Genomic DNA, 27,343 nt, shown 5'->3' with positions numbered 1-27,343 from the left:
AACTCTCTTAGCTCTTTCTGAGCAACAGCCTGCCCTTGAGGCCAGCTGGTCCCAAAGGGGTAACTGTTGCTCTGGGGTTGTCATGGCAATCTCCTAGGAGTCAGACAAGAGGTCTGAACAGGGAGCTGAAGCTACAAAGCCTGGAAAGTATCAGGGGAATGGGGACTGGGGCATCAGGCTACTAGGCAGGAGGCCTGTGATATTTGATATAATCTAAGAGCCAAAGTTCCTTCCTACCTTGTGATCTGGCTTGCCTATTAGACTTATTCTAGCTCCTTTCTTGTCTCCTGGGAGGTCACTGTAAGGATGGAGGGGACAACGTGGATGGAGATCCTCAGGGGCAGAGGACTCTGAGGCCTCAGCTAACACTTGCTGAATCCCTAACTGAGGATTTAACCAGTCTGAGGCTGCCCTATTTCCCACCTCCAGATCCATTTGGGGGGTATTTCTGTTGGGCCTTTGGGAGAGAGGAAAACCCTGTGTTCAGGAGCAAAAGGGTGAGTGGCTCATGGAATCTGGTCTCACCATCAGTGAAAGGGTGCAGGTAGCCAAAGATCCGGAGCCCATAGTTGGTCCACTTGGGAGATACAGCTAACTTCCTTATTGTGGTTCGGGTCTGAGAAGATCAGAGGAGGGGGAAGAAAATTAATAACCCGAATTGGACACCATCGGAAGTATGAGAGATGTGAGGAATGAGAACAAGAAGAGAGTGAAGAGAAGAAAAAAGTTTATGGCAACTGAGCTAATAATCCAGGGATTATTAGCATTTATTATCTTTTTCAGGATGAATATTAATCTCATATGATAAGTCAGGTCCATATGCCCCAGACCCAAAAAGAAAACAGGCAAAGAGCCTGGTGAAAACTGAAATATTCTACCACTCCTTCCTACTCTCTTAGTGTGTTTGATCTTTATGAGATTGTGTTAGTATGTGCTGGAAGAGAAGGCAATGAAGAGGGATGAGCAATTGCTTGTGGTCTTGCAGCCTAGGGAAATGGGAAGCAGCAGAGGATTCTCTCTGGGACCTAGTAAGGTTGGGGAGAGAGGGATGGAGAGGAAAAGATGGTTTGCTGAGGGAAAGGAATAAAGATTAGAAGAACAGCAGGTGTACTTGAGTGGGGGTAGAGGAAGGGAAGAGAGGAGTGATGTGGGAATAAGTCATTAAGGAAATGAAAGACAGTGTGCTTTATTTGTTCCAGGGAAGGACTTTGGGAGTATTATTTGGTGGGGGGGAGAAGAGGGTAGAGCTAGGAAAGTTTAAAAAAAAAAACCAGAAGAAAAAGTATCAATGAAACATGTAAAAAATGAACAGAAGAGAAGGAAGTTCAGAAGGAGACATGGACAAGCAGGGAAGCTTTGGAAGTAATCTGTTGACTTTGTTATATGCTTAAAAAAACCAAGCTGTATATAATAGAGATTCATGGTTTTCATATGAAATTCTCCTTTGCTGTTCTTTGCATATGGAAATGTTCAAGATTGCTGATGCCAAGTTCATAATAATAAAAGAAAAAAATTAAACCAAGAAATAAGAGAGGGAACTGAAAAGATTGGAGGTGCTGCTGAGTGTAGGAGTTAGAGGAATCCATGGTGCAGAAGCAAAAATGGCCCCAAAGAGAAGGGAAAGCTCAGGGAATAAAAAGTGCATGGTGGGGGGAGGGTCATTTTAGGCTCAAAGAGGGTCAGGCAGAAGGTAGGAGCAGTTAAATGCCAGGGAGAGCAGAGGAGAGGACAGAGACAGGAGCAGAGGGGAGGCCAAGGCAGGCACTCACATGGGGGTAGAGTGGGAAATGAAGATTCCTTCGGAGCTGCTGGATGGAGCTTCCACACCAATCTTCAAACACATGCAAGTTGGCACGACCCTGGAACTGTAAGGAGCAAGTGAGGGTAAGGGGGAGGTGCTTCCTCTGATATCACACCTCTACAGCTCTGAGAAGTAGTCCCATGTCTGCCTCGGGACACTCAGCAGGCAGCCCCATGTTGGATCAATGCAGCCAGTGGGAAGGGACTGCTGTGCTATGTTTCTATCACCTTTGGGAACAGCTCCTTCTCAGAAGCCAACATTCATGCCCATATTCTGGGCCACTAAGGGAGGCTGTGCCTGACACTCAAGCTCTGTCACCCTGATCCTTCCATGCCAGAAAAGTGTCTGGCCCTGAGCTCCCAAGGGCAGTGGTACCATTCTCAAATGGTATCAGTGACAGCAGAAGGCCTCAGAAGAGCCGGAAGAAGGAAATCCAGGAACAAAGGACAAGCTGGGTTTCATTTAAGTTCCTGATCTCTTCTTCCCTCCCTCCTCCTGCTGCCCCATGAACAGAGCTCCACAGCTGTCTGCTGGTGAAACCTTATCCATCCTGGTCTTCATGCTCACAACTCGCTACTGTAGGAAGCAGCTGGGAAAATTCTGCAAGGAGGAATCTGGAGACCTTATGATTAGGGGGGAAGGGGAGCAAACCACATCACAAAAGCATTTGCTCCCAACCCCCTCTACTGATTCTGTCCCTATGCCTCCATCTCTAAGTTGTCCTACTCACATCTGCCCATGGTTATACCCAAATGAATGTGGAAAAACTTCAACTTCCCTGGGCAAAGGGAAACCATAAAGCCAACAGAAGCAGAGAGACTGGAGCTCTTTCCTCTCTCCTCTGGGTATCAGACCTGCTGCCTGAGTGGCAGATAGGACCTGGAGTCAGGTTACCATTAGGAGGACACACCTCACGGACTGATGATGCTTGGATCACATAACCACATTCTTACAGCCAGTGGGAGGGCTTGTGGGGGGAGGGGGAGAGACAGGGAAAGCCTGGCTTTATTGACCCCCTGACAAAGAGTTTCAGTTTACACTCCCACCTAAGCCTGATCTCCAGACTAGGGGTGGTAGGGATGCAGATATGAGATATAAACAGGTTTCACTCCTTATCTGCTAGACTCATGGGATATGTAAATCACCCAGGATAACCTCCATGACAGCTTTTGTTTGATTTCTTGGGCAGAGGAAAGCAATGAAGGTAGCTGAGATCAGAGCCCCAGATAGAAGTAGGTGGCACAAAGCCTATAGTGCTGAGAGATCCCAGGGGCTAGGAGGGAGGGGGGAATGAGGATGAGGAAGGGAGGGGGTGAAGGAGGGAGGGCAAGCTCCTAGATGTGGATAACAAAAGAGAAGAAAGCATCTAGGAGAGTGGAGAGGGACTGAGAACCATGACTGAGCAACTTAGCTCAACCCCATGAGAAATACCATCCTGAAGCAGGAGACACTGACTGTTCTGTAACCCCAGCACTTCCTGGGTATTTCAATACTTTAGTAAGTTCAGGGGTTCTTATCCTGGAGCCTATTGTTGTTCTAGAGATTTCTTGGTTGTTTTTTTTTAAATATAATTGTTTCAACATGATTGAATTTTTTTCAATATAATTGATTAACTTTGTAATCTCATGCATTTGATTTTATGCATTAAAAAGTGTATCTGAGAAGGGCATTGTAGACTATACTAGATAGTGAAAGAAGTCTATGATACAAAAAAGGTTAAGAACCCCTACTTTAATGGGTCAATGGCCTCCCTTCGAAGGGCACTCCAGACACCCATACAGATCTGACCCAGTTTGTGCCTTTTCATCCTTTATAATTCTTGTTCATGTCCTTCCATAAAGCCTTCCTAAGTTCACATTTATCCTACTCTTTAAGATTTGCAAAGCATGGCCCAAACAACCCTGGCATGTAGGCAGAGCCATAACTAGGGTAGGACAACTAGCGCTTATGCTCCATTAGCGTGACTTATATTCCTTCTGCAGCAAAGATGTGACTGAGCTCAGCACGTGGTTAGCCTGAATAACAAGTTAAAATAGGAAGCTATCAAATAGCTTTGGCTCCGCCCCCCCCATATTAGTTGCATTGCCATGAGTGTGAGGAGGCTCACCTGCAGTGCCTCAATATCAATAGGCTTATGTCCACTGGTGCCAGTGTTCCAGGGTCCCTGTTCTTCCCACACCTGGCCCTCAAAAACTGGATTGAGAGTGCCTTTTGTTCTGCTTGCTCCAGGAACATGAAAATGCTATTGTTGGCTCTGCAAATGTCTAATGCTGGCCTTATTACCCCATTTTATGGATAAGGATACTGAGTTTCGGACAAGTAAAGTGACTTATCCAGTCACGCAACTCAGACCTATTGGATCCGAGTTACGCTGAATTTGGTCAATGCAAGGAATGTTGAGCCTTTAGAAGACATCATTATCCAGGGCATGTAAGTAAGGGGCAGAGTGGGTCAGGATGAGGGGGAAGGGGGGAGCAATTGGCTGGGAGACTCCAAGGAGAGGAAGAATGGGGACATTGTGCTATGTCTCAGAAGTTTCTTAAGCCAAGTTTACAAGATTCCAGTGTCTCCTCCAAGTGGCTTCATCGCTCCTTCCTGCTGAACTGCCTTCCCCTCCCAGCCCCCCATTCCCAACACCCACTCTTATGACTGGGTGACTTGAAGGGCAATGCTCCCTAAACCCACACACTTCCAAAGGACTACTACTCAGAGAATTCAGTCTGGTTCATAGGTAAGACATTCCTACCATTGGTGGATTGAAGTTTTGATTCAGGGGGAGGGGGCTGGCTCCTTTCAAGGGGAGACAGATACTGGGGGAAGGAGCAGAAGGGGTAGCCTGGGGAGAGGAAGAAGGAGGCAGAAAGATGTGAACCCCCCCCCCCCAGGGGACTTGAGTCTACAGAAATTTCTGTTTCCAGCATTTTGAGAAGAGATGCTATCCCAGGGCTTTTAATGCTTGGGTAGTACCACTCTTAGAACTTTATCAAAGCCTGACTAGCCCCAGAAATGGACCATAACTGACTATTTAGAAGTCCTTCAGCTAACAGCCTTGTCCTGTTCTCTAGTTCTGGGTCTGACAAGCTTCTCTCACCATTCCGTTTCTGATCTGTGTAATGCAGTATTTCACAGCACTCTTTATCTGGAAAGGAGTGAAGGATACTTTTAAATCAGCATGGCTGATGGAAAGAGGATGGGAAGAAAAGTAGGAATGATTCTCCCCAATATACCAAAAAGGGAACAAAGACCTGGAAAACAGCACTGATTCCTCCAATCATTCATCATTTTTATAGCGTGTTTAAAGGTTTGCTTTCCTCAAAACCATTTTGTGAAGGAAGGAGTGCAAGTTACCCCATCCCCATTTAATAAACGAGGAAACTGAAGATCAGAATGGTGAACCGACTTGGCAATGGTAAACTAGCTTATAAGGCAGCTGGCGGCACAGTGATAGAATGCTGGGCCTGGAATCAGAAATACCTGAGTTCAAACGTAGCCTCAGTTATTTACTAGCTGTGTGACCCTGGGCAAGTCACTTAACTACTGATCCTCAGTTTCTTCAACTGTAAAATGGGGATAATAATAGCACCTACCTCCTAGGATTGTTCTGAAGATCAAGTGAAATAATATTTGTAAAAAAGCACTTAGCACAGTGCCTGACCCAGAGTAGGTGCTATATATATGCTAGCTATGATGATGGCAGTGATGATGTATGAGAATAGATTCTTGAACTCAAGGCTCCTGCCTGCAAGCCCAGGGCTCTTTCCATTATATCATACTTTCTAGCACAAAGTGCATCTTTGACAGGAACAAAAAAAATCATAGAATTTTGTCCCCATTTAAATCACCATAAGTAAGTAGATAGAATCTTCAGGCTTATCAAGGTTTGGATTAAACAAACCTTTCTATCATTAACGTTAGGTGGACAAATAGTCACTCCAGTATCACTTATCAGGTAGCCACCTTCCTCTGACCCTGATTGAATAGCCCCTTCTGTTTTCGGTGGCATCTGTGGGTACACAAGAGACTCCCTTCTCTGGACCTAAATTTCTTCATCTGTTACAACAGGAGGGGATTTGACTTCCAGGGTCCCTACCTTCTCTGATTCTATATGATCCTAGAAGAATCCAGCTTTCCTTAAAGGAAAGGTACTGTATTCCCTATAACATAGCTCTGGGTGTTCAGAGGTTCTTATTTCTTCTCTTTATCACATTATTCCACCTTTCAACCAGCTGACCCAAATTAAGATTCCCTTCTTCCCCTTGAGATCTTTTCTCTATATTTTTCCTTTGAAGTACTCTTATTAGGATCACTTAATTCTCCCTGATAGCCTGAAGAGAAACAGGTGTTCCTCTTCTGGCATTCTTAATCTAGGGTCTGTGAATTTAAAAATTTTTTTTGATAACTGTATTTCAACACAATTTTATTCTCTGCATTTAAAAACAATACTCTGAGAAGGGGTCCACAGGTGGAGTCTGCCAAAGGGGTCCATTGTACAACGAAGGTTAAGATCCCCCAATCTAGTTCTTGTACCTTCTCCTCCAGAAAGGACACAGACACCCTGTATCTTGACACATTGTGATTCCTGGCTGGTATTTGAGAACCAACTCTGCCATGCAGGTCAAATTAAGGCAGGGGTATATACTGGCAAATGTTTAACAACTGGTTCTCTGCACGAAAATGGCATGTGGTGTACACTGAACACACTTCAAATTTGCACTGTTAACATTTTCTCTATCACTTTAAAAAATATAGACAATCAACAAAACAGTAAAGTTCGCCTTGATTTGTAGATGCTGAGGTGTAAATGAAAATTTAACAATCGGCTGTGGTTGGAGCTGACTCCAACATACTCTTTGATCTAGGCACACGAAGGGAAGCAGCTAAAGGAAAGACGTTGTTATTCCCTTTAGAAGCCTCTATCCTACTTCACTTTTTTCAGGTGAACATAGTAATTTACTTCTAAAACTACGATACAAATGGAACAAGGCATCAAACACTTGGTTGCATGTTAATGTTTGTCATTCATAACACAAGCACTTCTCATTTGTAGAATATTTTATAAAGCAATTTCACATCATTTTATTTCTATCCTGTGAAGTAGACATGACAGGCAAAATATTATTACTCTAACTTTATATATGAGGAAATAGACGCTAATGAATAGAAGGATTCATTAGAATAAAGCTGAAATAGAAGTTGATTGAGATAGTTTAAATTAGGATAGTTTAAACAATTTACCTAAGCTAAGAAAGACCTGAATCCTACTATCCTAATGCTAAGCCTCATACTCTTTCTATGACATTCCATTCAGCAAATGGAGAAATCCCACCCTGCTATTTTCCCTCTTGACTGGTAGGGGGCCCAGGCCCAAGCCCAGGCCCAGGAGTTCAATCAGCTGATTGGCTAGGGTTGTCCTGAATAAGGATTTTCTATAAGCATGCCACAAACTGTTATCTCCAGGACGAAACACAATGTTTGGAAGGGCCAACTTGGTTTCCAAAGCCTTCAGAAAGACTCTTAAATACTTAGTTCCACCACTGGCCTGGTGAATCTGCTCAGTCAGAGGCTACTGGCCTTGAAAACTGACCAACCCAAATTTTACCACACCTCCAGAAACAGGAAGATGAGGGTCCAGTCCCAGATGAGAACTGTCCAATGCACCATTATCCTGAACATGTGAGGTGGGAGTACACAGCAGTGAACTTCAAGTGATACAGCTAGAAATTCATTATGAATAACCTAAAAAAATGAAAGGTTCCTGCTATATAGGTTAGTTTTTTCCTAAGAAGCCAATGAAACTATTGTTGAGGCTTAATTGGTCCTGGGGATCAAGGCTTGAAACTGTTGACTTAGATTCTTGGTCACCTAAGGCATAGAAGGACAGTACATAGCTAGTCGGGGCTCCTTAGGCTCGGACTTCCCAATATCACATGACTAAACAAATTCTTCTAATCCAGTGTTAGACAAATTCAGAGGTGAGGGAATTATGCCCTGCTAAATCAATTTGGTGAATCTTTGGTGAATAACCTCTTCCATGCTATTGTTGAGTAAATTTCCTTTTGTTAAGTATTACAAAATCTACAAATGTTTAATTTCATTCAAATCCTGAGTCCAAACCACTGGACCAGCCTGAGTTGAATCAGGCCTGGTCCGAACCAACACGAGAACACTTCACCATTCTGTGTGAGCAGAATCTTTGTTGTACATCTATAGCTATTAGAGCCCCTAATAAATGTTTTGGGGATTTGAAGGCCAATCTACTTGTTATTTTTAATACCAGAAAACGAGATAAAAATTAACAGAGAGACAACTTCTCAGATCTGTAACAGGCATGTGATGACTCAATATGATCTGAGTCCTGTAAATGAATTCAAGCCCACTAACCTAGGTAACAAATCAATCAACCAATGCTGGAAATTTGAAGAGAACTTAAAGATTGTCTAGTCTAATATGTACCTGAAGAATGATCCCTTCTGATAATCTCCAATGAGTGGTCACTAAGCCTGTCCAGATTCCTTCAGCATTGCTAAATACACTATCTTCCAAGGAACTCCCTTCTAAAAAAAGCTTCTTCTTCAGGCTGAGCATTCTCCATTATTTCAGCCATTTCACATACAATCAAGCAATCAACTATCAGGTATTTATAAGTGCCTACTACGTGCTAGGCACTATGTTGGGTGCTAGGCATAGAAAGGAAAAGAAAAAACCCAAACCCAAATAATCTCTACTCTCAAAAACCTTACATTCTATTAAGACAAACAACACATACACATATAAGTAAATTCAAGGCAATTTTGGCAAGTGAGGGAGGAAGCTGGGGAAAATTAGGAAGGACTTCATGTAGGAGGTAAGCTCTGAACAAGATAAGAGATTCTGCAAGGTGGTAGTGGTGAAAGAGGACATTCTAGGCATGGGAGACAGACTGTACAAGCCATAGAGATAAGATCTGTGAGGAAAAACAAAAAAGCCAGTTTAGCTGGACCAAATAACAAGTCTCCTCATCACCCTAATTATACTCCTTACAACATTCTCTAATTTGTCAACATTTTTCTTAAAATGTGGTGTCCAGAACTGAACATAACACTTTAGGTATAGCCTGACTAAGGTAAGATGGCGCACTCTTTGGCATAGGGCTAGAAATGCTGGCTATAGTAATAAAAAAAGAAAAAGAAATCAAGGAATCAAATCATAGGCAAAGAAGAAACAAAATGATCACTTTTTGCAGATAACATAATAGTTTACTTAAAGAAACCTAGGAAGTTAACTATAACTGAAACAATAACTCCAGCAAAGTTGCAGGTTATAAAAAAAATCCCCATAAATTCTCAGTGTTTCTGTATATTACTCACAAAACTCAGCAGAAAGAGACAAATTTGGAATCACTACAAAATGTATAAAATACCTGGGAGTCTACCTACCAAGACACATATGGGAACTATATAAAACACTCTTTACAGAAATTATGAAACTTTAAAATACCCTACAGAAATACAGACCTAAGTAACTGGAGAAATAATAATCACTCATGGCTAGAACAAGCTAATATAAAACTAATGACAATATTATCTAAATTAGTTTAATGATTCCATGCTTTACCAATCGAACTACCAAAGGATTATGTTATAAATCTAGAAAAGATGATAATGAAATTAATCTGGAAGAACAAAAGGCCAAGAATCTCAAGGGAAGTAATGGAAATAAAGGAATGGGATAGGGAAAGGTGGCCTAGCAGTAGCAAATTTCAAATTATATCATAAAACAATAATCATCAAAATAATTTAGTACTTAATTTAGTAAATTAGTTTAGAAATGGAAAGGATGATCAAGAGAAGAAATTAGATATGTAAGGTACAGAAGCAACCACATGTACTCAGGGTGTAAGTTGAGACTTTTTTTTTTTGGATACAGTCAATGTGAGAATTTGTTTTGCCTCACTATGCATATTTGTTATGAGGCTTTTTTTCCCTTTCTTTTTCAGTGGGCAGGGGTAGGGGGAGTGGGAAGGAGAGGTGGATTTTCATTCATTGAAAAAATAAAATTTAAAAAGAAAAAGAAAAAAATCACTATTTGACAAAAACTGCTGGGAAAACTGGAAAGCAATCTGGCAGAAACTAGATAGAGAATAATCTGTCATACCATATACCAAGATGAGCACTAAATGGATACATGACTTATACCTAAAGGATGACATCATAAAAAATTAGAGGCACAAGGAATTAATTACCTTTCGGATCACTGGATAGGGGTTGAGTTTATAATTAAATTAGGGACAGGGAGGATCACAGAAAGTAAAATGGACAATTCTGATTACACAAAATGTAAAAGTTTTTGCACAAATAATATCAATGTAACTAAAAATAGAAGTGGAACTACAGGAAAATATCTTTCCAGAAAACTTCTTTCATAAAGGCCTCGTTTATAAGATATATAAGAAACTGATTCAAGTTTGTCAAAATAAGAGCAATTCCCCAATTGATAGATGGTCAAAAGATGAACAGGCAGTTTTCAGAGGAAGAAATCAAAGGATCAGAATCCATGTTAAAAACATTCTACTTCGAAATTCTACTTCCTGCTCACCAGATTGGCAAAGTTGACGAAAAAACAAAAAAAAAAAAAAAAAGGAAAATGACAAATGTTGGATAGGCTTGTGGGAAAATAGACATATCAATCCACTTTTGGCAGAGCTGAGAATTGCTCCAGGTATTCTAGGAAGCAATTTCAAACTATGTCCTCAAAGTTACTAACCTGTGCACACCTTTTAATGCAAAGATAGCACTATTACGATACTTGAGAGATCAAAGAAAGAGGAAAGGACCCATATGTACAAAAATATTTTAGGTGACCTTTTAAAAAATTTAATTTATTTTTTATGACCCAAAATCTATTTTTTCTTTCCCATTGCCCATTTGAACAACAAGAACAAAAAGAAAACCTCTTGCAACAAATATTCATAGTCAAGCAAAACAAATTCATGTATTAGCCATGTTTTGTTTGACCATGTATATTTGTCACAAGAGTTTTGTCTTTCTTTTTTTCTCAATTGAGGGTGGGAAGGAAAGAATATAGACTTTCGATTTTTTAAAAAATTATATTGAAAAAGAAAAAATAGATTATAAGGAGTCCATCAAGATAGTCCAAGTGTATGTATGTTTCTGTGCATATGTATACATGTGTGTATTTGTATGTATGTGTGTATGTATATTGTATATGTATGCATGTGTGTGTAATCCATGCACAATCTTCCCAATGTGCCGTAGGCTTTCCTCTAGGTCTTTTCATGTTGTGATGTGTGTGAACATACATACATGTACTTGTTTACATATATATGATTTTATATGTGTTTGTTCAGTCATTTGAGGCATGTGGGACTCTTCACGATCCCATTTGGAGTTTTCTTGGCTTTCTTGGTTTTCTTTTCTTTACTGGTTTTCTTGGTTTTCTTTTCTTTACTGGGGTGATTTGCCATTTCCTTCTCCAGCTCATTTTACAGATGAGGAAACTGAGGCAAACAAGGGTAAGGGACTTGCCACAGGGTCATATAGCTGGTAAGTGTCTGAGGCCAGATTTGAACTCAGGTTTTTCCTGACTCCATGCCTGGAGCTCTACCTACTATCTACTCTCATCATCCATTACTGAATGTTTATTGGCTTAGAATCTCACTGTTCAAAGATATGCTTAATAGCTAATGTAATGAAAGTATGGTTTCATGAGGAAAAATTAAAGAATGTCAAAATCTTGTGAAGTGAGTGCCAATTATTGTAAAAAGAAAATGACTATAGCAAAAGGAGTCTGTATTGAAAATTATAAGTTTTTTTAAAATGTAAAAACATATAAAGTTTATAGAAGTTAATTTAATTATCCTATAAAAAGTCCATACTTGCTTGAAAATTATAGAGAATACAAGATCTCACTGGGATTAGTATCAGTAGATTATAAAAAGGAATTTGGCTCTGGGACAAAATATAACCTTAAAATTCCCTTCCAAGAACATATCTTCCATGCGTATGTTGATTATTTTTTTTAAAAAATGTATAAATACAACCACAAAGATAACTTTGTTGTAAACCAATATCAAGTAAGGAATAAAACAGGGAGATGTATGTTAGCTAAAGGCGTTAGCAATGGTCATAGAGAACGTATTGTACTTGTACAGTCCAAATGGAAGAAGGGCTTTCTATAGATGGAAACAGAGTGCATACTGTCGGAGTCAAAAAGACCTATATTGGAATTTTTACTAGCTTGGTGATCATTTAACTTCTCTGTTCTACGTTTCCTCATCTGTGAAATGGGGATAATAATACCAGGATTATTGTGTGGATCAAATCAGATAATACGTAAAATACTTTGCAAACCTTAAAGTGCTATATAAATGTTAGCTTTGGGCAGCTAGGTGGCCCAGTGGATAGAGCTCTAGGTCTGAAGTCAGGAAGACTCATCTTCACGAGTTTAAATCTGACCTTAGACACTTACTATCTATGCGATCCCTGGTAAGCCTCTTAAGCCTGTTTGCCTTAGTTTCCTCAGCTGTAAAATGAGCTGGAGAAGGAAAGGGCAAACCAGTCCAGCATCTTTGCCAAGAAAAGTCAGAATAGGGTCACAGAGAGTTGGACACAGCTGAAACGGCTGAACAGCAGCAACAACAAATGTTAGCTATTGTTATTTTTACAATTAGAGGACAACAACGTTCCTCTTTGTGTATAACCTTGAGCTAGCTGTATCAAACCCAAGAATAAAAGGAAGCTTACTTAATAAGATCTATAACCATGCAAAAAAAATTCAATCTAAACATATATATAGAACACAGAGAGCAAATGGATAAAGAATGTTATTGTCCCAAATATATAGATTATAGGGAGTCTACTGAGTAAGTTCGTGTGTGTGTGTGTGTGTGTGTGTGTAATTGTGCTAAGACTTCTGGGACATGTGGCACAAACATACACACACTTTTATACACATATGTATATTACACACACACCCTACATACACGTCCACACAGAGATATCTAGTCACACATGTAAGACACATGTATATGTTCATATCATCACACAAATATGCACATATTGTACATGATTGTACATGAAAATGTATGCATACTATGCCTATTTATACATAAACATGCATGTACATATATGAATGTGTGTATATACATACTATATATACATATATAATAAGCACTGCAGATAGAAAATGAAATTCCATAGGAAGAAGATATCAGGAAAATTAAATTTTACATTTACAACACTGCATAGCACTTTCAATAATCCTAAACTGTTCTCTGAAACACTTTTAATACAAATATGTTCCCAATTATTCAGTAAATTCAATTCAAAACACATCCTAGTGACATAACATGATTAGGAATCACTTCACTGTCATCTCCAAAAAATTAAAATAGCAGGTGACACAAACACCGCAATGGAGAAGCATATGGTAGCCTGGAAAACATTACCAAAGATGTGTCCAAAGTAGCATAAAAGATGTTATCTAGGGCAGATTGGGGGAAGGGGTAATCAGAAGCAAACACTTCTGAGGAGGGACAAGGTCAAAAGAGAGAATAGAATAAACGGGGGACAGGATAGGATGAAGGGAAATATAGTTAGTTTTCCACAGCATGACTACTATGGAAGTGTTTTGCATGACTATACAAGTATAACCAGTATGAGTTGCTTGCCTTCTCAATGAGGGTGGGTGAGGAGGGAGGAAGGGAGAAAATTTGTAACCCAAAGTTTTAAAAACAAATATTAAAAAATTGTTTTCACATGCAACTGGGAAAGGAGATATACAAGCAAGGGAGTATAGAAGTCTATCCTGCCCTACAGGAAAATAGAAGAGGAAGGGGATGAGAGAAAGAGGAGGGGAATAGAAGAGAAGGGCAGATTAGGGGAAAGGGTATTCAGAATGCACACCATTTTGGGGTTGGGGGAGGGATGAGATGGGGAAAAAAATTGGAACTCAAAATCTTGTGGAAGTGAATGTTGAAAACTGAAAATAAATTAATGGACCAAAAATAACCAAGATATTATCTAGGAAATGTGGGATCAGAAAAGGAGGTGGGCTAGCATCTAGAGTAAGGAATAACAGATGGAGAGCTTGAGGACTGCCCTGGCATCTATACAATGCAAAAAGTAAGGCCTACAGCACATCAGGAGGATCCTCTGTGGAGAATGTATTAGAGGACATGGCCAAGAGACCATGGGATGAGAAGATGCAAATGGATTATGAGCTCAACAGCTAAAGGGAATACCTACTCAATGAACCCACCGAAATATTTGTAGAGGGTTTTGTGACATCTAGTTTGCATGCTTCTCTGTTCATATGTTCACGTACATAATAAGCTCACTGTGTACTTCTGGGCTCTTTTCTGTTTGTCCAGTGTCTCCCTGAGGAAAAACTTACTACTATTAAATTTTAGTATGTTACACTGTATAAGATTTGGAGGAATTGTGAATCAGGGAACAAAAACTTAAAACAATCTAACAGGATCTTAAAAACAAAACTGCTGTGTTCCCCAATAGTGGGGCAAGGCTGGGTGGAGGCGGGGGACACCAAGACAAGGTCAAAACTGTTGTTTCAAATGAGCTGTGTGATCCTGGGCAAGACTTTCACCTCTCTTTCATCTTTCAATTCCCTCTCTGTAAAATGGGGACATATTATCTACTACTGACCCTACGACTATTGGAGGAAAATTCAATGGTAACTTCTATCCCTAGTGATAAAAATTCCCAATAATAACAACTTATTCACTAGAGTATGGTGTGGTGGAGAGAGCATTTGGATTTGGGTTCAGAACTGGATTCAAACTTCTGGCTACAGTATGACACTGCACAAATCATGACTTCACTCCTGCGAGTGTCCATGGCTTCTCAAAGCCATCTGTAAAATGAAGGGGTTGGATTACATTGTGTCTAAGGTCCCTTAGAACTCTAAAATCCCAAGTTTATATGATGCACAAACCCTTAGGAAACATCTGTTGTCCTCTGCCCCAAAAATTATTTTTTAAAGAACAGACAAGAGATAGGAAAGTTCAGGTGTCACAATGAGTATCCCACCTCTGAGATCCAGGGAACAGGCTTGTTCCATTGCTGGTAGCTCTCACTCCTGAGCCCACCTCTGTCCAGCTCTTGAACCTGGGCCACCAAGCAGCATCACACAGGAAAACAAAACCAAAAGGAAAACAGTGAGTGTGGCAGAAATAAGGCAGGAAGGGGACAAGAGTGCAAGAAAAAGGCAGAGTTTGGAAGAAGGGTTGATGATTAAAGCCATAAACTTCAGGGTCATGCTTTATTGCATCTGGCGATTCAAGTGAACAGCAAATAGGTGCCCAAAAGTGTTCAGAGCCCCAAATTAGACATCTTGGTGGATTGCAGAAGGTGATGTAGTTCCTGACCTCAGGGAATTCTCAACATTAAGGCCCATGACAAAAATCACTCTAATTGTAACTCTTTTATGCACTTACCATCTTGGATATGGGCATGTTTACCTTCTCCAATTAAGTGCTGAGCTCCCTGAAGAGAAACTAAATATCTTCCCATTTCCTACATTTCCCTTCTTCCTCAATCTAGAATTAGAGAATTTCAAAGTTGGAAGAGACCTCACAGGTATTTTAGTCCAACTCACAATTGAACGGGAATCTCTTCAGTTATATCCCCATCACTCATTCTCTGCTCGAAGACTTCCAGCAAGAGCGAACTCACCAGCTCCTAAGGAAGCCCATTTCACTTTCCAACAACTCCAATTTTCAAGATTTTTTCTTCTTATATAAAGCTAAAATGTACTTCTCTGCATCTTCTACCCCATTATTCTTAGCTCTGCCCTCAAGTCATAAAGAACAAGTTTGATATTTCTTCCACAGTATGGACTGCTGATACTTGAAGACTATGTATCAGACACTGTGCTAGGCAGTGGAGATATAGAGACTCTAAAAAAAAAAATCAAGGAATATATAAGATTTAAACATCTTCTCTAAGCTAACCATCCCAGTTCCTTTAACTAGTCTTCATATGGAACGGCTTCTAACTCACTGCCTTGGTCACATACCTCTGTAGACCCCCTCTCCTGTCAATATCCATCTTGTGCCAGCAAGAAGAGTCAATTGTTCTTTCTACTATACTACTTCACCCCCCCCCCCGGAAGGATCAAAGAATTAGAGCCTACAGGAGCTCTATGAATCATCTAGTCCTTCATTTAAAAAATGAGAAACTGAGTTCCAGAGATGTTGTTATTGTTCAGTCATTTCAGTTGTGTCTGACTCTTTGTGACCCCATTTGGGGTTTTCTTGGCAAAGATACTGGAATGGTTTGCTGTTTCCTTCTCCAGCTCATTGTACAAATGAGGAAACTGAGGCAAACAGGGTTAAGTGACTTGCCCAGGGTCACATAGCTAGAAAGTGTCTGGGGCTGGATTTGGACTCAGGAAAGGGAGTCTTCCTGAGTCCAGGACTGGCAGTCTAACCACTAAGTCATCTAGGTGCTTCAAAGAGGTTAAGTTCTTCAAATGCAGCCCAACCTATATCTCTCCAGATTATTTCTCCACCTCTGCCCCACTGGCCTTCTCATGCTGGCAAGAATTCTGCCCCTATGAGTTCCTCCTCCAGTTGGAGATTTCCTCCCTGGAGCCTCCATTTAAGGAAATATCCATGCAGCCATGCTCATTTCAAAGCTGTCCCAGTCCATGACTGCCTAGATAACTTCTTCACCTTTGTTTTCATGAAGGTACTTTTTTCCCCTCCAGATATCCAGTTCCCTTCATGTGCTGTCTTTATATGTTGCGCTCCCCCCCCCCCCATTAGAATGTAAGGTCCTTGAAGATAGGGATTTTCTTTTGTTTTCATTTTTTAAAATTAAATTTTCTTTTCTTCTCAAACAAAAATCAGACTTTTCTTCTACCTACTTTCCTCCCCATCCCACTGAGAAAGCAAGAAAACTAAACCCCTACTACAAGTGACTATTTTTCTTTTTGTATTTGTATTCCAAGCACTTAGCACAGTGCATAGCACACAACACATGCTTAATAAATTCTCTCTCTCTGCTTCTCTCCTTTCTCTCTTTTCTCTTGTTCCTTTCTTCTCTCTCCTCTCTGTTTCTCTTTTCTCTCTCTCTGTCTGTCTCTCTGTTTCTCCATCTCTCTCTTTCTCTCTCCATCTCTGTCTCTGTCTCTCTGTTTCTGTCTCTCTTTCTCTCTTTCCTCCCTGTCCAACTTAACCAAGGTCACACAGTTAGTAAGTGGTAGAGCTGGGATTCAAACCTAGATCCTCTGACTTCAAATCTGGTCCTATTTCTACCAAAGGAAGCTGAAGTCGACCCAGGAAAACCCTTCTCCAGCTCTATTCATGAGCTTCAGGGTCAACAGGGGACAGGATTGACCAGCTTCCCTTAAACAAGCTGGGAAATGTTCATGATGCAGATAAAGTTTCCAAGGGCTCAGGCCCATGCTTGCTTCTTAATTCTTCTGCTGAAGGAGAGTGAAAAAATACAGGTGTCCCCATTGGTTGGGGGAATGATAAGGGAAGCTATATGTATGTGGAAAGAGATATCATCTCTCGAAGGATAGGAGACCTAAGCTAACACTTGTATTTACCTTGAAGTCCTGCCTCTGGGGCTGATAGAACTTGAGATCTGGATGCACAGCAGGAATGTTTCTATTAGCCAGAGCCTTGGCCAGTTCTCTCCAACTGCTATATCCTATGGAGCAGAAAGATAAGAAAGATCAATAGAATCTCAAAACTCAATTTCCATTCTGCAAAGTTCCTGGAAAAACCACCTGAAGAAATGATTTCTTCTGCCTCACCTGCTCAGACCTCTTCAAATGTTGAAAACAATTCATTATTCTCCCCCTTTAATCTCACCCCTCCTCTTTAACTTCCATGTTTCTGTCAAAGGTACCACCATTTTTCCAATCACCCAACCATAGATTCATAATTATTGAGTCACCCTCAACTCTTCATTTTCATTTACTCCCTATTTCCGATGAGCTGCCAAATCTTACCAATTCTACACCCTCAATTCCCCTTCTGTCCACTCACAATAAAACCATTCTAGTTCAAGTCCTTATGACCTCTTGCCTGGAATCCTGAAATAACATCCTAATTGGTCTTTCCAACCTGTCATCCCCTCCAATTCATCTTCCATACAGCTGCCAAAATGATATTCCTAAAGCACAGGTCATTCTCCTGCTTTATACCAGTGGTGTCAAACTCAAAGATGGAAAGGAGAGCCATTAAACCAGGGCTGGGAAACCTGCTGCCTCGAGACCACATGTGGCCTTCTAGGTCTTTGGGTTCTGCCTTTTGACCGAGTCCAAGTTTTACAGAACAAATCCTTTTATTAAGGGGAACTGTTCTGTGAAGTTTGGATTCACTAAAAGGGCCGCACTTGAGGACCTATAAGGCCACATGTGGCCTCAAGGCCACAGGTTCCCCACCCCTGCACTAAACCATACATAGGGATTTTGGAAGCCTGCATATTGACTTAGAAAACCATTTATTAAGATTATCTATTTTCTATTGTATTTTTCCCCTAGGGCATCAGGCCTGGAGTCAGGAAAACTCATCTTCCTGAGTTCAAATCTGGCCTCAGACACTTACTACTTGTGTAACAAGTCACCTGTTTGCCTCAGTTTCCTCATCTGTAGAATGAGCTGGAGAAGGAAATGGTAAACCACTCCAGTATCTTTGCCAAGAAAACTCTAAATGGGATCACAAATAGTTCCAGATATGACTGAAACAACTGAACAACAACAAAAATTATATTTTTATTTTTCTATTCCATTTTAATTTTGTATGAGCTGTGGGGAGTGTTTAGGCCTATTGCCTCTGTGTCTGACATGTTTGAGAAGCTTCAGTGGCTCCCTATTGTATTTGAGGATAAAATACAAATGTTTGGCATTAAAAGCCCTTCACAGCCTGGCACTGGCCTATCTTTCCAGGCTGGTTACTTATGATTCCGCCTGCTAACATTTTACCTTCCAGCCAAAGTGCCCTTTTGCTGTTCCTCATGTGTAGTATCCCTTCTTTCTCCTCTGTGTTTTTGCACTATGTTGTTCTCCACCCTCATGACTGTGTTCTCCACCCTCATGACTGTGTTCTCCACCCTCATGACTGGAATGGATACATTTCTCACTTCCACCTCTTGGAATTCCTACTTCCTTTCAGGGTTTAAATCAAGTGCTACCTCCTATGTGAAATCTTGACATATTGCCCAGTTGTTAGTATATTCTAATTCCTGAAACGACTTTGTATTTATTTTTTATATCTACATTTTGTATTTATTTAGCAGAATATGCGTTGTTTCTTTGCAGTGGAATGAAAGGTCTTTGAAATCAGGGACTGTTTTGCTTTTCAGTCTTTGTATCCCTAATACCTTATGCATAATAGTAGGGGCTTAACAAAGGTTTGCTGAAATGTTTATTGATGAAAGTGTGGTACAAGGAGGCTGATCAACTTATTCAAGATCACTGTGTCCATCAGTAGCAGTGATAGGACATGAATCTGCATCTCACTAAAGCACACTACCTTTCATAAGCATGACCTAGACAAGGACCAAGAGTGATGAAAATGGATTTCTCTCCTTCTGCCCTAAAAATAACTCCAGATCAAGTCTTCTCAGAACTAATTGTTGTCAAAAGCAGAAAAAGGGAAGGTAATGCTGGAAAGCAAGGTAATCCCCCTTCTCATCTTAAGCTTCTCTTATGAAAGAGCTTTTCTGCTTCATTCAACATCTCAGTCGCACCTAAGGAAAGCCAAGGAGGTATTAGTATCCAAAATAGAAATCCCTTCTCCGCTGCTCAGAATCAGTCGTGCCCAGCTGGATGGGTCTAGAGCTGAGGGAGGTGCAGAGTGGGTGGGCCAAGGCTGAATGTTTATCAAACACATTTATAAGCTGCTGGGTGATGAGAAATCAGGAAGCCAGCTGCTGGGGTACAGCTGGAAGCTACTCTTCAGGCTCTTGGCTTGAGGACACAAGATCTATCCCTGGGAAAGCAAGAGGTTAAGCCTCAAAGGCAGGAGGAACTGAGAAAACAAACTTGAAATTATTGTTAGGTAGACACACACACAGACAGAGTTCATGCAGACACTTCCATCGAAACAGAGAAGGCTCAGCTGAGCACACTGAGATGTTAACTGTGGGCTTTTACAATAACCTTCTTCCTAAAGAAAAGTGCAGGTTACCTGCAGATTCCAAGGAAAATGCCCTAATGCTCTCCTGTCCAGAGAGAGCTTCTGAATGTGTTCATCAAAGGTTAGGATGAGCCCTAGAAACTGGTGTAGGTCTCCATCACTATCATCATTATTATGAGAAGCAGCATGATGCAGTGGTGGAGACAAGTTTAGATTGAAGTCTGCAGAAAGCTGCATTTGCATTCTAGCTTTGCCACTTAACAGCTATAGAAGTAGTCATGAGGGCTTATCTTCTCTCAGCTTCAGTTTCCTCATTGTAAAATGGTAATAATAATTTAGTACTGACCTTACAGGGCTGTTGTAAGAATAAAATAAGATAATCTGTACACAGTACTCTGCAAGCCTTCCAGGGCCATAAAAACATCAGCTATTATTATCCTACCAATTAACATTTATGTAAATGCAATTCATTCATGGAGGCAACATGGTATAGTGGAAAGGGCTTTGGGACTTGGAATCAGAAGCTTAGGTTTGTATCCTGGCTTTGCCACCTACTAGCTGTGTGACCTTGGGTAAGTTACTTAACTTCTCTGAAACTCAGTTTCCTCATCTATAGAGAAATGCAAATAATCAAGTTCCCCAACTTCTTCTCAGGGTATGAGAATCAAGTAGGATATTCTAGTATAAATGAGAGCTCCTTGGAATCTCACATCCTGGCAGGAAGCTAGTCAAGTTATTACTAATTCCCATTTCTCCACAAATAAGGAAACTAAGGTTAACAGAAGATAAATGAGTTGCCAGAGTCATAAGCAGAACCAGAATTTGAACCCAAGTCTTCAGACTCCAAGTCCAAAGTCTATTCCATCATACTATGTTGCCTCCAGCAAAGAGTTGCCATTCCATCTGTACATAGCACATAAATAATAACACCTAGAGTTTATATGTGGCTCTAATGCTTGCAAAACACTTGATGAATATTGTATCATTTTATCTTCATAACAACCCTAGGAGGCAGGTGCTATTACTGACTCCTTTTTACAGATGAGGAAACTGAGGCAGAAAGAAGTTAAGCAGTTTGCCCAGAGTCACACAGTTAGTAAGTAGCTGAGGCTGAATTTGAACTCAGGTCTTTCTGACTACAGGTCCAGTTTTCTATTAACTGTGCTACTGAGCTGTAAAACTTAGCCCCTGATCTCTGATAACTAATCAGCAACACATTTGGGGAGTACCAGGATAAACACAAACCCACACACCCACGCACATGCATATGTGTGTGTGTGCACGTGTGTGTGTATGCACGTGTGTGTATGCATGTGTGTGCATGTGTGTATGCATGTGTATGCACGTGTGTATGCATGTGTGTACGCACGTGTGTATGCATGTGTGTATGCACGTGTGTGCGTGTGTGTATGCACATGTGTGTATGCATGTGTGCATGCACGTGTGTGTATGCATGTGTGTGTATGCATGTGTGTGCGTGTATGCATGTGTGTATGCATATGTGTGTATGCACGTGTGTGTGTGTATGCGTGTGTGTGTGTGTGTGTGATACATAGACATAGATAGATATAGGCATATAGAAAGCTATATATGCACCACCAGAAGACACAAACTTGAAATGTGTATACACAAAAAGTATCTGATAAATAAAGACATTATTGTGATCCCACCTTGAAAACTTCCAAACTGTGTAATATTGGGCAAGTTAATTCCTTCTTTTGAACTTTATTTTTCTTACTGGTCGCTTACACCCGGGGTGTCAAACTCAAACAGATTCCCTGCAGGCTGAATACTGACTTAGAAAACCACATATTAACAATATCTATATTTAATTATATTTTTATTTATTTTTGTCAAATATTTCCCAATCACATTTTAATCTGGTTTGGACCACAAGTCTGTTGGCAATAATGACCTTTGTATACATGAAGAACTATATAAATATGAATTATTATCATAATTTTGTTCCCATCTTTTTAAAAAGTTTATTATTTTATTAATTTATGAAAATATTGTTTCTTTTTTTGTCTTCCCACCTTTCCCTACTCATAGGAAGGAAGGAAGGAAGGAAAGAAAGAAGAAAGGAAGGAAGGACCCCTGTAAATATAGTCAAGCAAAATATATTCTCATACTGGTCCATTAACTCTCCATCATGAGGTGGATAAGCATTCTTCTTCGTCAGTCCTCTGGAATTATGGTGGATCATTAGTTGATCATAGTTCTTAACTCTCAAAATATTATCATATTAGTTTTACAGTATAAATTGATCTTCTGGTTCTGCACACTTTACTCTGTATCAGTTCATAACAAAGTCTTTCCATATCTCTTTGAAACTATCTTTTCTGTCATTTCTCAAAGACCAATAGTATTCCATTAAGTCATATACTATAATTTGTTTAGCCATTGCCCAATTGATGGACATCTTGTTCCTTTCCAGTTTTTTCCTACAACAAATAGAGCTGCTATAAATATTTTTGTACATATAGGACCTTTTCCTTTTTCTTTATCACTTTGGGGGTATAGGCTAGGCATAGGGTCAAAGAGCATGCATATTTTTGTGCATAATTCCAAATTGATTTCCAGAATGGCTGGACCCATTCATCACTGCACCAGCCATGTATCATATCAATGTGCCTATTTTCCCACAGACCCTCCAATATTTGTCATTTTCTATTTTTAGTTATCTTTACTAACCTGATGGGTATGAGGTGGGAACCTCAGAATTTGTATTTATCTAATTATTAGTGATTTTGATGAAGATTGGAGCTAAATCCCAAAAAGGAAAAACCCTGGACTTTCCCATCAACTGGCCTTTCTTTGTGGCTACACCCAATCTCCCAATTCTGTTACCCTTAACCTAGACTAGCCCTCCCTATGGCCCCTGGCCATTTCCCACACTTAATCCTAGCTAGGCTCCATTGTCCAGGTCCCAGGAGTCCTGTTCACCCCAGCTTATTGGCCTCTCCCATTCAGAGCCTCCTTAGACCCCTCCTCCAGTCACCCCAAACTATTTGGCCACTCCTAGATCCCTCCCACAGTTTTTCTGTATATACGGTTCATCTTGTCTCCATTAAGGGGCTCAGATTCCTAAAATCTACCCACTGCTCAGATTCTTATAAATCTAGCCATGGGCCCAGATTCTTATAATCTAGCCAATACCTCACAGACTCTCAGATTCCTCAAGAGTCTGGCTAATATGGCGGGATCTTTAATAAACCTTGTCTTTGGCTGAAAGAAGGCTTGGGTTGAGTTCTTTTGAATGGGACCTGCGTGTCGTGATCTCGGGGTCCCAGTACCCCTACACCTCTAGAGCTCATCAATTTTGATCATTTTCATATGGCCATAGATAGCCTGGGTTCCCTCCCTTGAGAACTGCCTAATCATCTCCTCAGATCATTTATCAACTGGGGAATATCTGTTATGGGTATTTTGGGCTGGGCATGACTCAGTACAATTCTGTTATGCGTTCAATAGGATGAATATTCAACTGGGCCTGGAGTCAGGAAGAGGTGAGTTCAAAGCTGGCCTCAGACACTCACTAGCTGTGACCCTTGGAAAGTCACTTAACTTCTGTTTGCCTATTATATTGGGAGAAGGAAGTGGCAAACCATTCCAGTATATTTGCAAAGAAAACCCCACACAGGGTCAAAGAGTCAGACATGACTGAATGACTGAGCAACAACAGAGGGATAAAATGCTCAGAGGTAGGTAAACAGAAGATTTATGCAGTCATAGCAGTAGAAGAATATTCAGAAGTAGGCATTGAGGACATCTTGGGCTGATTCATCCGGGTAAGGCTTCTTTGACTGAGATGTCCATTGTTTTCCACCAGCCAAGCATTAGAGGACACCTGTGGTTCCTTGTGACCATTTTGTTCTCAGCCAACATCCTTCAGCCTTTTAGTCTCCTCAGGTAATCAAATTTTGAGTATAGTGTTAATATCTTTTGAGGAAAAACTAACCTAACCTCAATGAGGTTCAGATAGAATGGGACCCAGGATAAGTCTCTATCCTGTTATTATTCTTTTATATTTATATTTAATACAAAATAAGTGCTTTTGGTAGCTGAACAAAAGTATTATAATGTAAGCTCACCCCCTGAAGGCTCACTGATGAGGATGGGATCTAGACCCCAAAAAGGAAAAAACCTGGACTTTCCCACATGGCCAAATCTCTGGTGTTCCCCTGAGGTGATAATCCCATCAACTGGCCTTACATAGTGGCTACACCCCTTCTCCCAATTCTGTTACCCTTAACCTAGCCTAGCTCTCCATTGTCTTACCTCCCTAAGGCCTCAGACCACTTCCCACCCTTAATCCTATCTAGGCTCTATTCTCCCTTGGCCATGTGGTCAGGGTGCTGGAGTTCTATTGCCTCATAGACTACTTGACCACTCCTAGATCCCTCCCATAGTCTTTCTGTATATAAGGTCCATCTTGTCTCCATTAAGACTCTTAGATTCTTAAAATCTAGCCACTGCTCAGATTCTTATAAATTAAGCCATGGGCCTAGATTCTTATAAGCTAGCCAATAGCTCACTAACATTCAGACTCTTTAAGAGTCTGCCCAATATGACGGATGTTCTAATAAAACTTGTCTTTGGCTGAAAGAAGGCTTGGGTCAAATTCTTTTGGTCAGGATCCACGTGTTGTGATATTGGGGTCCCAGCACGCTTGGACCCCTTAACCTCAACATCACCAAAAGCATCGTTGCAACAACTCAGAGTAAATAGGACAACAGGGACCTCATCCTATTTGTATATTCTTTTGATATATTCACTGGTTCTCTTTTGCAGAAACATTTTATTCCATGTAGCTTGAAGATTCTAGATATTTGGTGTGACAACATCTTGTTCTTAAGTTATTAAGAATCAATTTTATGTCTGGACAATTGTAGGCTATAGTTTGATCTTGGGTCAAACTTACTCTGCACTGTTGCAGTCTAGGGGTGCTAGGAACCCTGAAATACAAGGGTACAGGGCGGGAGTCTGCCTCAAAAGAATTCGACCACTCAAGCCTTCTTTCAGTACAAGTAGTGAATTTATTGTAACATCAACAGAAGTGGGCCACACTCCTAGTGAGCCTGCCATATTTGTGACACCAATACAAGAGGGCCAGATTCTTAAGGAATCTGCCCATTTGATGAGGATAAAATCAGTACTTTCATATAGAAAGACTGTAGGAAGATCTGGATGGGAGCTAGGAATGGCAAGTAGCCTGGGATGTTCCAGAGGTAACAGAGAAAAGGGTATAGATGGGATTAAGGAATGTCAAGTAAACTAATTAAGTAATCAAGGTGGGCTGGGGTGGCAGTGATCTGGACTGCTGAAATGTATGGGAAAATTCAGGGACTGGGTTGCTTTAAAAGACATGGTCTTTTCCTTTTAGGGGTTCAGATTTAATCCCATCCCCCATCAGCACTGTACTAGAATATTAGTACTTTAGTATAGTACATTAAGTTATATAGGATATTTTGAGGTCTAAATTTGTGGCATGAGGATTTGTTGATGATAAATTGTAAGCTTCTGATATATACTTCTAGCCACCAGGTCATGTCTTGCTAGTTATCCAACAGATGTTAAAATTTTATGGCCTTCAATGATAGATTGGTTTCTACCATTTCCTAGCATAATCTGCATAGATCATGAAGTCTGGGGCCATTCTATATATGTTCAGAACATGAATAAGCCATGAGTGTAAAATTGAAAATTAATTTTAATTCTATTTTTAAGGCTTAGTCAATCTAGATTTAATATTCACTTTCCTGATTCCTTCTCCTGGTAAACTTCACCCACCACCCACATCCTGGAGAAACGTGGCTAAAGGTCAAGCTTTTGTCTTGTAATTACCTCCACCTTTTTACCCCCACCCATCACCCAACTTTCCCAGGGAACTTGATTAACCCAAAAGGTCAAATTTCAACAGTTTAAAACTATTGTAGAAATTTCCATCACTTGAAGACTACTTGTGACTCAAAGCACATTTCTTGGCTGTGGTTAAGAGGATTGCAGAAGGGGAGGTCCAAATGATGTGATCTCAATTCTGACTATGTCATCTGATAGCCAATCAGAAGAACACACTATGTTACTTGAGATTTTGCTGTCGTCTTATTAATTGTTATGAAAGACCCTGTCAGGCCTCACTCAAGGTCTTTGGTCATTGGGAGAGGCCACTGGCCCAATTTATTGGTTACTGGTAGTCTAACAAATTGATCATGCTTGGAACTTTATCTCTCAGTTTACCTTTATTTTCAAATGTAACGAGTCAAAGGCTTTGCAGTAATCAACAAAACTAGCATAAATAATAATAATGATAGCTCATAAGAGCTAACATTTATACAGAGCTTTTAAGGCATACAAAATGTTTTACCTATCTTAGCTCATTTGTTCCTAAATATAAAAAGTACTTTCAGACACTGTGTTCAATAGTTACTGAATAATACATCCCTAAGATTTTTTGTCACAACCATTTTAATCCTTAGGCAATATATTGTTGTCACTGTGTTTCTAGATTTTTGAATGATACAACGTGTGATCTTTTTTTTTAGTACATAAACAGGTCAGTGTATATTTGGAGAATCAGGTGATGTTCTCATCTTTTGATAATAGATATATGATCTGCTAAGCAAGACGAGATAAATATGTCCCAAAGAAATTTTTAAAAAAAGAGGAAAAGGATCTATATGTACCAAAATATTTCTAGCAGCTTATTCTTGTAGCAGCCAAAAATTGGAAACTGAGGAATGACCAAATAAATTCTGGTATGCAAATGTAATGGAATATTATTGCACCATAAGAATTCATCATCAAATGGAGAGTTTCACAGGAAACTAGGAAGACCTCTGTCAATGCTGAATTAAGTAAGCAGAACTAGGAAAACAATTTATACAATGATAACATTACTATAAAGAAAACAACTTTGAAAGATTTAAGATTCTGATCAGTGTAGTAATAAACCAGGAGTCCAAAAGAATGAAAATGAAACATGCCATTCAGAGAAATGATGAATTTAAAATGCACTAAGAAACATATATTTTTGGAAATCACGCATGTGGGGATTTGTTTTGCTGGACTATGTGTCTACACATTGAAAGCTTTCTTTTTCTTTTCTTTTTTTTTTTATATTGCTAAATTTGGTAGTGGGAGGGACAGATTAATGAAAGAAAATAGAATCCTTTCAAAGAAAAAAAAAACTTTCCAAAGAAAGTTGGTATCTAATATTGAAGACTAATGTTGGAGAAGAATCTAGTAAAGTGCTTTGCTAGTAAAGCAATGTGCCCCCATGAAGCATTTTAGCTTTGCAGAGAAGCTACAGTTACAGTCATCTCCCTTGACATAATTGTTCTCTCACTGATTTTATTAAAAGTGTACGAGCTTTTCTGTTTCTCAATCCAACATACATTTTTTGCTGTGATAGACTTCTTGTGACCCTA

General features: G+C 40.1%; 1 protein-coding gene across 1 annotated transcript in view; it reads right to left on the bottom strand.

Moving 5' to 3' along the window:
- B4GALNT3 (beta-1,4-N-acetyl-galactosaminyltransferase 3) overlaps positions 1-27,343 on the bottom strand; it is a 148,668-nt gene that overhangs the window by 22,872 nt on the left and 98,453 nt on the right. Inside the window, exons 2-5 of the mRNA XM_021001551.2 lie at positions 17,375-17,478; positions 14,848-14,925; positions 1,770-1,865; positions 526-616 (exon numbers count right to left, since the gene is read on the bottom strand). Coding sequence (XP_020857210.1) covers positions 526-616; positions 1,770-1,865; positions 14,848-14,925; positions 17,375-17,478 — 369 coding nt within the window. The remainder of the gene's footprint in view (positions 1-525; positions 617-1,769; positions 1,866-14,847; positions 14,926-17,374; positions 17,479-27,343) is intronic.

The sequence above is a fragment of the Phascolarctos cinereus genome, unplaced genomic scaffold (assembly GCF_003287225.1).
Source record: "Phascolarctos cinereus isolate Bilbo 61053 unplaced genomic scaffold, phaCin_HiC Scaffold_1;HRSCAF=81, whole genome shotgun sequence".
NCBI lineage: Eukaryota > Metazoa > Chordata > Mammalia > Diprotodontia > Phascolarctidae > Phascolarctos > Phascolarctos cinereus.
The sequence above is the reverse complement of the archived record's forward strand: the minus strand, read 5'-3'. Positions and strand labels throughout refer to the sequence as shown.